The following is an 11,567-nucleotide window of genomic DNA, read 5'->3' as shown; positions in this document are numbered from 1 at the left end:
CAGCCACGGCTGGCCCGTAGTGGAGCCCTTCCCAGAAATGTTTAACAGAGGTCAGCGCCTGAACTGGGAATGCTGGGCAGGGAGAGCGCTCTCGCCCGCTTGCACTAAGCTGTGCAGTTACTGGTAATTCAGTATCCCGGATACGCTGCTCTTAATTACTGGTTCTAGCTTGGGCTACAGCCAAATTACACCCCAGATAAATTACCTTATGGTACGGTGTATGCTAGGTAATGTGTAACTGGCCTTCCACCTTCATACCTCCCTCCCACCCACCCTAACTGGAAGAAGACAGAGTATGAACTCAAACTGGGGTTTTATGTATACCAGGCCTAATTCTAACTCTCCAAGTTTCATACTCTGATCGCTTCCCCTATTAACACGCATTAATTGATCTGAAGACTGCCAAGCAGCCTCTCCGGAGCACCCCTGCCTCGGTCAAGAGCTGTACCAGAACCTGAATTCCCACCTCGTAGCACACCACGCTACCACAGCCACCTGCGACACAGCGGGCTTGGTTGCCAGTCAAATCCATGAACGCTACAGTACACTACATTTTGAGTTTCAAGGCAAACTGATCATTCCCTTTGTGAAAACAGATCCGTCACCTCGGCTAAGCAAGCTGCATATGCCAGAGTGGTAGGGTTGGATGTCCCAATCCCCCACAGCTGAGGTATCCTACGAGGTAGCAGAAAACCAAAAAAAAGTATTGTGCTGCTGCCAATAGCTTGCCAATAACACAGCAGACATGGTCACCTCTTAAAATGTTTGTTCGGGAAGGGCATAGCTCTGTGTGAAGAAGAATTTGTTCGCTATTGAGGATGTAACATCAGGTTTGTGGGCTGACATGAAGAAAAAAAACCAATATGGGTTCTTTTCTGTTGATAAAGCCAAATTTAGCCAGGTGCAGTGCAAATCTGGAGAGAGCGAGATCTTCCTCTGTGCTGAAACACGTGCTGCAAGTTAAACTAGCCTGTGGCGGTGTGGGGGAGCGGAGCGGTAGTTAGTGGGCACTACGACAAGAGGAGAACAAACCATCCCAAACCACGGCACCCTCAGCCACCTCCTCACGGCCCGGCTGGGGCCCATGGCACACACCCACACATCACAAAGGAGCTCTCGCAGAACGCTTCACCCAGTGCTTTCTTTACTGTGACAGCCCGTCCTGCGGCCAGCCGTCGGGGCACAAGCGTTGGGAGCGTTTATGGGAGCACTGGACCGAGGCTGAGCTCCACGTGATGGGTGAGCCAGACGACCCCAGAGGTATGATCGCCTTCCTCGCTGGGCCGGATTATACCGGTGAGGATTTTAAAGTCGTGCTTCATCTTGAAACTCACGGTCACCTCACCCTCTTCTTTCTGCGGGGTGACCTTGATGAAAACTCCTACCTTATTGGCTTTTCTGAAGGCAATAATGCTGCAAGGCAGAAAACAAAAGAACACTGGGTCAGCCAAGTTCTCAAACAATTGTTCTGAGAGATTTATTCTGACACCACATAAGAGGGATGTTCAGTTCATGGCCCGTGGGCTGAACATGCCCTGCTAGAACAGCTGCCCTGTTGCTGGAGGCAACTCTGTCGTACACCCTGCTGTGTAATTCTCACTGCTACCATGAACCCCCTCTGCTTGCAAAGGAAAGGATTACACAGAGTATTCCTGGAGAGAATTAGTACCACCACCTATAACTCAACTGCTGTAACAGCACACCTGGCCTCAAAGGGAACAAATGTCTCCTGAATAGTCCAAACCACAAGCAGAAAGATTTGCATTGCTGATCTCTGACTCCCCCAAAAAACCACCACACCCCCACAAGAAAACCTGAAAAAAACCCCAACCAAACCATGCTGAAAACAGAGAAGAGAGCGAGTTACTAGGTTGAAGTGCCAAGTTTTTAAGGGAGAGGATCCCCACAGGAGAGACAACACTCACTCAGGGTCATCCTGGAAGTCTTGAGGCTCTGCCAGCTCATCATATTCTGCTGCAGCATCTTTGCCGGCCAGAATAAGCTCCTTGGGAGGAACTGCCACCTGAAACAGAACACAAAGAGAAGCAGCCTTTCAGCACTGATCACCACCTACGCTGCGAGCAGGAGAGAGCCCTCCCCTTCCGAGGGTTGCTTTACTACAGTTTTGCAGAAGCGTGATTCATCCTCCACTTCCCTCCACTCTGGTACCAGCTGGTTACCACTCTACCAGTGAAATTGTGTATTCTGGATCTCGAAGAATAGACACAATTTCAAAATACTTTATGAGCTGATGTTTACACTGGTGACATTAAGCTCCAAGAAGGAAAATGCAACACAGTCAGGGATGGAAGACATGGGAAGTGTGACCTGTGGAAGGACAGATGAGAGTGGAAAGCCTTGGAAGAGGCCTGGGCTTGCACAGCAGTAGGGTACAATACCTTGGCGGTGCTGTTGATGTTGTCAGGGTCTCCCTCCTCACACTCCAGCAGTGTGACATGTGTGATGTTCTCCACTGGATTGGTCAGAGTCAGGAGGACTTGGCTCTCCTGGGGAGATTCAGGAAGCACAGTGTAAGAAGCAATTACTCTAAAATTCATTACTATGTTAGCACCTCCATCTTCTATGACTGATCAACACCTTTAAAAAATCATATCACATATCCATCCCACCAAGGGATGGATAATGAACACCCCCGGACCATAAGAAAAGTGTCAATGCCATGCAGCACTCTTTCTTAACGTAAGAAATACATGTCTTTGGAATCTAGCCCAGATCTCAACTCCACACCTTTTATTCTTCAGATATTGGCATATGCTTGTGATGCCAGATGTCACGCTGCACGGTAATCTACTCCTGCAGAGTGACAAGTACATGCAGTGTTATTCTGACCACGCCCTTAAACCCTGCACCCTCTCTAAACAGAGTAAGCAAAGCCCTCGGGGAACAATCATCACAGCGTGTCATCTTCCAAAAAGATCCCACATCCGCACCTCCCAGCCGTGTCTCACCCCAAGACGTTTCTGGGAAAAACTACTGACCTTCATGTAGCGCAGGTTGGGAATAGACATGATTCTCACTTCAGGCATATAGTTACTACAAGAACAACAAAGCAAATGACCATGATGGACCATGTAGCTGTCAACAACCCACCTCTTGAAGTACAGGGATGTATTCACAGACATCCATCTAACTCATTCAATGCTACTAGAGCTTAGCTTACATTTAAAAAAGAAAAAAAAAAGAGGTGCCCTTTTGCTATTTAAGCCTAATCCTACAAACTCCTGCTGCCATGTGGGGCTGGCACAGCATGCAGTGCCTTTTTCAAACTGCTAAAATCTTCAGCAAATGTTTTAGTAGATCAGGAAGCAAACCTATTACAGATAAGGAAAATATATTTTAAAAGGTGATTACACCATGCTAAGAGAGGACACAGCCATACAAGAGCTCAAATCAAGAGTACAAAAGAAATGAAAATAGAAGGCATTAACTAAGTATTGATAGGCATTGTTCTCCCCGATCCCTGTATCTTACTTACACAGCAACCAGCTGGATCTTGAATTTGATAGATGTCGGATTGAATTCTGGTTTGCTCAGGTTATGTTCACACAGCTAGACACAAAGATATTTTAGTCAGCGCCAACAGACAGCATCCAGTCCACACCGAAGAATCAGAGCTGCAAGCACAATGCCGCTAGCCACATTACCAGCCTCTAGCACAGTGCACGCAAAAACTACCTTGGGACGAGTGTAGCCAGAGCTGTGTCAGGTTACTGATACTCCAAAAATGTCACGTCCATCCCTATCAGTGTAATCTCAGAAATACGAGATTTGGAACTAGGCTTAAAAACACTTGGACACTCACTGACTGCAGCAGGAAGAAGGCACAAATACCTGCAGGCCCTTTGACTTACACTTCAGAATCCATTAAAAAAACAAACAGCTGGAACTCAAGACTGATCTTCTCATAAGCTGCTCTTCAAACACAAGCTCAGCCCGACACTACCTATTTCTGAGAAAATATTTTGCATTTGCAAGGCATTTTGCATCTTAAATACTTGCAAGAATATTGCTCTATTATCTGGGAACTAGATAAATACCACTGTTCCACTGAGAAAGCAAACAGCTTTCTAAAGACCATGTAGTAAGCCAACAGCAAAACTTGGAGTTAATTCCTGCCCATCTTCACTTCCCAGCTCTCTGCTTTTCTTGTCTGAAGTATCCTCTTTCTGCCTTCACTCTAAGGCCTTCAGTATTCTGCACTGCCTCTCACTAATGTTTCCTGACTTGATTGTTGCCTTCAGTAACAGCAGAAATTTTTTCATTCTGACTGTACTGGCAGCCTTCTATGATTCCTCGGCTAGGCAGGGCACACAGACCCTTATGCAAACCCACCTTTGGATCTTTATACATCTTTGACAATGTTGTCTCCCTTTCACAATCTTCATCACGTCACAGATGCCTCCCTCATCTCCTAGTGCTGTTACCAGTAATTTGGTTGAGAACTTTCTTTTAAGAAGAAATACACAGCCCGCTTCCCACAATCCAAGTTCTGAGAGCCTACAAAAAGCACTTTTTTGTATTTAATTACCTACCCGACAGCGCAGCGAACGTTTGATCAGGAGGTGCTTATGACGTGGGTAGAGCTGGGAAGCACAGATCGGCTGGAAGTCAGGCTGCAGCAGACGCTGACGCAGAGTCGTCACTGGGTGCACACCAGAAAGCAAGACCAAATTAACGTCTCGCTCGGGCGCTGAAACTCAAGCTGGACTGTACATATGCACTGGCCTAAGAGCAAGCATGCCGCGCGCTGTGGGCAGACATGCTACAATCTCTAAGGACCTTCATTTCACCCACACCCAGAAGCCAGTAGCAAGTACCACTGTTTCTAGCAGCGAATCAGTGGAAGGTAAGAGCTGTAGAAAGGGCTGCCCTGACTGGGTACAATAACACTAGAGCAACATCAGTGCCAAGCCCAGGAGAAACAAGGGACCCTGATCTCTATTCAAAGCTCAGCTGGAGTGGAAACAGAATTTTGTAATCATCCAGAAAATAAGTTCTTTCCCCTCCATGCACAAATCTGTTTTCACAGCTTTGTTACCCTCACAGCTGGGTGCTGCACAAGTACAATATGCAGCTTCTCAGCAAGGAGTTTGCGTAACTCAGACTCACGCATAGAATTAGTGACTACATAGTTCCCAAGGCAAGGAACTCCAGCAGCCAAACTTCCCGTGGGTTTCTCCCAAAACAGGCTCCTCACTGTTCCCAGTGTCTAACAGGCAGTGAGCCACCTGGCAGCCTTTCCCTTACTGCGGGGAACTACGAAAATTGTCTTCTTTACCAGCATCATACTCTCACAATGCTGACAGTCTCATGAGGAAAGAAGACCAAGATGATCTACCCTTTTCCATAAACCTTTCATGAATTAATTAATATTGGCGGACTTTGTAGGCCTGCAGGACTACAGAGAACCTGCTGCTTTATCCCATTCGCTCCCAAGTTTTGTTGACCAATTTACAATATTTGCTGATTAAATCACGAGCCAGCTAAATAACTGGCAAGCGTACACAAGCTGTTCCAAGCTGATGTCAAAGTAATGCGCAATTGTCATTTAACAGTTCGGTTAACGTTCCAACTCCCCAGTAGCTCAGCTACTTCCTTATTTCCTGCTATTACTTGACAAAGGACATCAGCTCTTTTCTCTGGCCAAAAGTTGACACTTTACACATAGAGAAATTAAGGTCAGCAAGAAAATGAAACAACTGTTAAGAGGCCTGACGTATTTGGCTCTGAGTTTCCAAATACAATATGAAGCTGAGGCTGCATTCAAAGTTACCATTTAAAAAGTCACAAATTTCCCACCGTTTCAATTCCAGCATAAAAATCACTGAAATTTTGTGGCACTAGGAACTCCACAGGCAAGTTTCGAGGCACTGCCCACGTTATAAAGTGTAAGGGCAGGAAGTGACAGAATATTAAGGTGGTACCTTCTGTCAGATTGATTGGTCTTGTGTAGTAATCCTCAGGAAGAGGTTCCACTTCTTCCACTGCATCAGCTGGCTCAATCTTGATCTCCTTTTGGTCCTCTCCTTCCTTCAGCCTGAAGCAAAGCGAGGGACACCTTGGTCATAAAATATGGCATGCATGCTCTGGCAGAGAGCAACAGCAGTAACTGCATTATAACACAGAAGGCAGCGAGAGCTGAGGTTGCAAGACAACAGCAACTGCACAAGGACATGAGCAGTCACTTGTTTCTGTTAGGAGAAAGCAAAACATCTGGAGCTGCTGCACAAAGATGCCTGAGGATTTGACATCTAACACTCCAAAGAAGAAAGCTTCTTTCACTGCTATCTGCCAATACGTTCATCATCTTTCTGAAGTTGCTTTACTGTTCTGTAGGAGGCTGCCTACACCTCCTTATCCTTCCCACAAAGGTAACCCCAACCCTGAGACTCACGAGAGTCCGGCGAGGGCACTGATCGGTGCTCCGGGCCTCTGGCGTTGAAGCCTGGTTCCTAAGCCATATTTGTCCTACAAGGAAAAAAGGAACTGTCAGCTTCAGGTCTGCTTCCTGCCAGGACGAAAAGACCTCCTGCAAACTCATCCTTTGAGCTGCATGACAAGCACAGGGAGACAAGCAAAGGAAAGCAAAAAGGGAACGGTATTCAACGCTTCCCAAGATTTTTTTTTTCTGCTCAAACTGTTAGTAAGGAGAAAACAATTACCACTGCACTGCAGGCAGGGAGAGACAGATGTGGCTACTGCTTATAAAGCTTTTGCTCTTTCCATAAATCACCAGCCTGCACTACTGACACATTTTTCCCTTGATCTTCTCTTCAGAGCAACTGCATGTCAAGTACTGGTGGAGAATGAGAGCTCAAGTGCCAAAAAAACTGGGTCAACATGGGTATGCATCCATCTGAGATGCTCTGTAGCACTACTAGAAGCAGCTGAAGGTTCAACCTACAATGAGCCTCGTTACTTACAGGTCTCTCTTGCCAGGCACCATCAGTTAGAAGGAACAGCTGAGCTACTCCCCAACTTTCTACAGCTGAACTGTAGGCAGCTACAGAACTGGAGGCAGAAATCAGTTCCTTCTGGGCAGGACTGAAAACCTGAATTCTCACCAGACAAGAAATCTGAGCACCAGCCTATGTTAGTGATTTTTCAAGGATCAGAAGATTAATGTCAGCGCTCTTTGCCTCAGGCAGACAGCTGCGTCTCAGCCAAGCTTTGTGAAGGACTGCTTTTCAAGTGTGTGTTACTTACCCAAAGACGCTGCCCTTTTGGTAAACTAACAAAAAATATTTTTTTTTAACAAACGTTATCCTCTAACTAGTTAGCCTTCACGTGCATTTGTTCTAGGCACATCCAACTCAGAGGCCCTGGGGCAAGATGAAGAACAGGATCTGTTACTGCCCTTCAGTTGGTACCATGAGAGCTTTAACACCAGCAGAAACTGTGAAAAGACTTACCACTACGTGTATAGTGTGTTGCTGTGGAGAGCCCCCAAAATAGCAGCAGGTAGCAACGGAGACAAAAAATGCAGCCATAAGACAGAAGCAAGGGCACAGAGCAAGCACAGTTAATTGAGAAGTAGCAAGCATATGCAGAGTCACTCAGCTAAACAAAGTAAGCATTTACCTGCCAGTTACAATAATCAAGTAATTCAGGCCACAACCAAGTCTTAAGGTTAATTTCAGTTGAGACTTCATGCAGAAAAGCGCCAGACAATCCTGATCTAATTGTTGCTGAGCTATGGTATGCAACTGTCCTGAGAAAGAGCTACCACTGGTTTCATGACTGCGGTGGCACTGCATTTCACTGCTGGATAACATAATCCTTTGCATGGCAAGTATAAACCCTTCTGGCACGATCAGAGAGGACTATGAGAGAGAGGGGCAATGCCATACACAATAATGGGTGTAAAACTACTTGTCCCCAAAGAAACCCATGTGCTCTAGCACATTTTCTTCACGTTGTTCTCAACAGAAAAAAAGCTGAGCAGCCCTACAGTGCTACCAACTATAATTTTCCAAGCTGAGGTGGTTGTGCATCACTTTTCCTGCTCCAAGAGCACCATACCCCCAGCTCACCGAAAAGGCCAGGGGCATGTAGTTTCGGCGCCGCACCAGCTTCTTCCGGTCCCGCTCAATCTTCTCTTTCTGAGCCAGCTGCTGGTAGTACTCAACCAGTTTGTTAATCTGCAGGGATGAAAAGGAACAGATACCCAGTGAAAGGGGAACAAATGCCAAATCAGCTGCTATTTGCCTGTGAACAAGGTGGGGTTCCTACTACTTGTTTCACTCTGTCCCTAGTACTAGCTGTATTTTGAAGGATATTGAAAGAAGCCTGCATATCTTAACATGTCTTAACCCACACCATGGGTGACAAACTGACCCTCCTTTGGGAATGACACCTACTGGAGAGCAGCATCCAATTCTCACTGTGCCGTTTGGCAACTGAGACTTTGTTCACACATTTGCCGTGACTAGACAGAGTAATGTCATGTGGCCAAAACCGAGCAATTTGGATTAGCGGAGCAAACAGCAGCTTTCCCCCCACCCTTCCAGGGCTGATCACATTTAGTGTAGAGCCCTAACTGGTGACAGGGAAGGGTAGTAAAAGTGTGGTTCCGTTTTCCAGATCCTATGTACAGTCTTGATTGGAAAACAGCTATTTTTGGACATACATACACAACATATTCATTGGTGTTGTTTTAATAGCACTATTAGATATGATGTTTTCAACTGAGTTTCTTCTGAAAAGGAGATTTTTATACTGTGATATCCACAGGAGAGCCTCTAAAGGCCTTCCTTCCATTGAATTCAGTCAAGGTGGAGATTAGGAACTGGTATCTGAAGGGTTATATAGATGCAGAAAAAGGGATTGAGAGGGCCTGGTGTCTCTAGCAGCTCTTTTTAGCTGATGTGTCTCAGCCTAAGAATGGCCTTCCCCCTCACTCACCCTCTGTGTGTGAGGATTCTCCGGCTCCTGCCAGCCACCACTAGCTGCATGAGAAAGAGAAAAAACGAAGTCCTCAGGAGAAGATTTCCAGACTGCACACAGAAATCACATTTAATGCCCAACTATCTCAGTCTTACTCAGGAAATAGGGCATTCCCTATATTTTCTACACTTACTGTTGCAATTCTTTAAGTTCACACCTACATAAATATACTCCTCTGAAACCTTTTCACAGGCAGGTTTGGGCTGAAGGAGCTTCACCATCTTTTATACTGCATTTTTAAACAACTGCTGTTCGAGAGAGACTCAGGACAGTACCCAGGAGTCACAGCAGCAGGTACATGAGTTTACAAGGACAGTCTCTTATTACTGGCTGCCCATGTCCCTGCATCTTCAGCTCCCAGTCTTCAGTCACGTCAACACGGGAAGTCAGAGGATCTGCTTGGTCTACTCAGACCCATTTCTGGAGCCTGACAGGTATTTTCTGCATATCTTACGCACTAAGAAAGAGATGAAAGCTTTGTTCTGGTGCTGTCATGAAGAGAAAAACCAAGTACAAACACTGACTAGCAACTATGGAATAAGCCTAAGTGAACAAAAGGGACAGAAAATAAATTAGATGTTTATGCTGTCAGACTGAGCGGCTTTAAAGTCTCCAAAGGTACACAAACAAGATCTCAGCTGTGGGGAGAGCACATCAACAGAAAAAAGCCCTTGTTTGACAGCTTTCTCACTAGTCAGGTAACGCGAGCGTGGAGGTGGGTCACACGTTCCACTAACTCATCTCAGCTCTTCAGATGAGACTTCAGCAACAAACCCTTTTCCTGTGAATTTCCAACTGTGACTCAAAACCTGGACAGATATTACGTGTATCATACGGTCAGAAACTAATTGGATTATCTGTTACCTTCAGAACACATGCTGGGCTCCTGCTGTTACTCAGTTTTCTGTCTTTAACTGTCACTTACCAACAGACTTGTCTGCCATGCCCACATCCCGGGAAGTCCAGCGGCAAAATCCACAGGCCAAGTAATACGCTTTCTTCATGGTAGTCTTGGCCGGGTCATCAGGGAGCGGGGTTTTTTTGCTCGTGGCGCGGGTGGAAAGGGTGTGCATGCAGCAGGGGCAGTCAAAGCAGTTAGCACACCTGAAAAGACGAAGGCCTATAAGCCAGCGCTCTGACAAGGATCCCAGGCCAAAGAAAATGCTCTCAACAAGCAAGTCAAGATTAAACCAACCGACCTTTTCACCTTATGCAACAACATTAGGGGAAAAAGGGCAGCAGAGCCATCAACAGAAACAGGAGGGGTTCAGAGTCAACATAAGAATGGCGACGGTGAGAAATACTGGGCGATACTAAAAACCCCTTTGCATTATGAGAGCAGGTCATCAAAAAAACTAGAACATGAAGAGCACGTGATACCTCACGGAAAGACACTCATTCCCCCAAAACTGACTAAAAGGTAACAAGAAGCGATGTCATTTTTGAAGAGTTTCAGATACGTGTGATCGGGTGTTGATTAAAAGAAGAAGCCGCATAAAATAACGAGTCTTGATGAAAAAAAAGCCAAAGCGACCTTACCTGTTCTTTTTCAGCTTGGCTTCGGCCGAAGGCATGTTTTCCAGGCAGCTGGGGCAGTAGTGAGAGTCCACCTGATGAATGAGACGGTCACATCACACTTCCTGGCACGCATTTGTCTAGACAGCGTGCTTGCAGCAGCCTGAAACTCTGCTGTGCGATTTAACAAGGCTTTGCGTCTGGCAATGGACCGGTGAAGTCAGTGATGACTGGAGACATGTTTTGGTATCTGAAATCTTAGCCCATCTCAGCCAAATTTTGATCTTTAATAACGTAAGTCAGGAGGTTTCTTATGTCAGGACAGATTAAACTACTCCGCCTAGTAAATGGGAAAAGGACAACTGGGTATTTTGCAGTTACCAGAATTTAATTTTTCAGCTTTAACAGCAGGTTTTAACATGCTGTTTTCCATTTATATCTACATTTATTCTGCCCTTGCACTTACACTGGTCAGAAATCCATGTGTTTCAGAAAATGCTTTGTATCTGTCTGCTGTCACAAACTAACTTCATTAATTAAAACAACAGCAGCAAGAAGGGGGTCCCCTTCCTGAAGAGGAAAACAAACTTATCGTTAAGCACGGAGAATTTGTGACAGATGCAGCCTGGTGACAAACCTGTTTTCTGCTCTTCAGAAGCTTTGACATTTGTGAAGAGATACCTCTTGTGAGATCTGGGTTGCATGGTCATTCTTTCAGGGCTTTCCAAATCCACCGTAATATCTTAATTCACCCAGACTTCCACAAAATCAGTTTTCCCAATTTTATCACAACGACCTGAGAAGTCCCACGAGCTGCCAGCCCCAAGACCAAGGCTTGCCCGCATTCTGCTCTGCACAAAAGCAGGGCTGCTGGCCGCCCCCCAGGTGCCGGCAGCCCATCGCCCCAAGGCTGGCCACAACCTCCAGCTTAAGGCTCCTGGACAAGGAACAAACTCTCCACAGGAGAAATCCCACTGTATAAGGTGGGGAAAACGCTTGCCCAGGTGGAAATAAATTCACACCAAACGCTCCCAACCCCGACTTCGCTCTCGAAACGGCGTGGGGGTCGTTACTGCGACAGCCAG

The 11,567-nt window shown here is 46.1% G+C and overlaps 1 protein-coding gene across 2 annotated transcripts in view; it reads right to left on the bottom strand.

Moving 5' to 3' along the window:
* Nucleotides 1–8: 8 nt before the first annotated feature.
* The window catches only part of DCTN4 (dynactin subunit 4), a 30,309-nt gene continuing 18,750 nt past the window's right edge, over nt 9–11,567 (bottom strand). Inside the window, exons 3-15 of one of the 2 annotated variants that reach the window (XM_035891242.1) lie at nt 11,505–11,567; nt 10,507–10,579; nt 9,893–10,071; nt 8,926–8,969; nt 8,055–8,162; nt 6,416–6,489; nt 5,946–6,058; nt 4,554–4,663; nt 3,497–3,570; nt 3,000–3,054; nt 2,400–2,507; nt 1,926–2,023; nt 9–1,413 (exon numbers count right to left, since the gene is read on the bottom strand). In XM_035891242.1, the coding sequence (XP_035747135.1) occupies nt 1,200–1,413; nt 1,926–2,023; nt 2,400–2,507; nt 3,000–3,054; nt 3,497–3,570; nt 4,554–4,663; nt 5,946–6,058; nt 6,416–6,489; nt 8,055–8,162; nt 8,926–8,969; nt 9,893–10,071; nt 10,507–10,541 (1,212 nt within the window). In that variant the 5' untranslated portion in view covers nt 10,542–10,579; nt 11,505–11,567 and the 3' untranslated portion in view covers nt 9–1,199. The other variant, XM_009635448.2, reaches the window with a different exon arrangement.

Source organism: Egretta garzetta, unplaced genomic scaffold (assembly GCF_000687185.1).
Source record: "Egretta garzetta isolate BGI_Z169 unplaced genomic scaffold, ASM68718v1 scaffold270, whole genome shotgun sequence".
Lineage (NCBI taxonomy): Eukaryota > Metazoa > Chordata > Aves > Pelecaniformes > Ardeidae > Egretta > Egretta garzetta.
The sequence above is the reverse complement of the archived record's forward strand: the minus strand, read 5'-3'. Positions and strand labels throughout refer to the sequence as shown.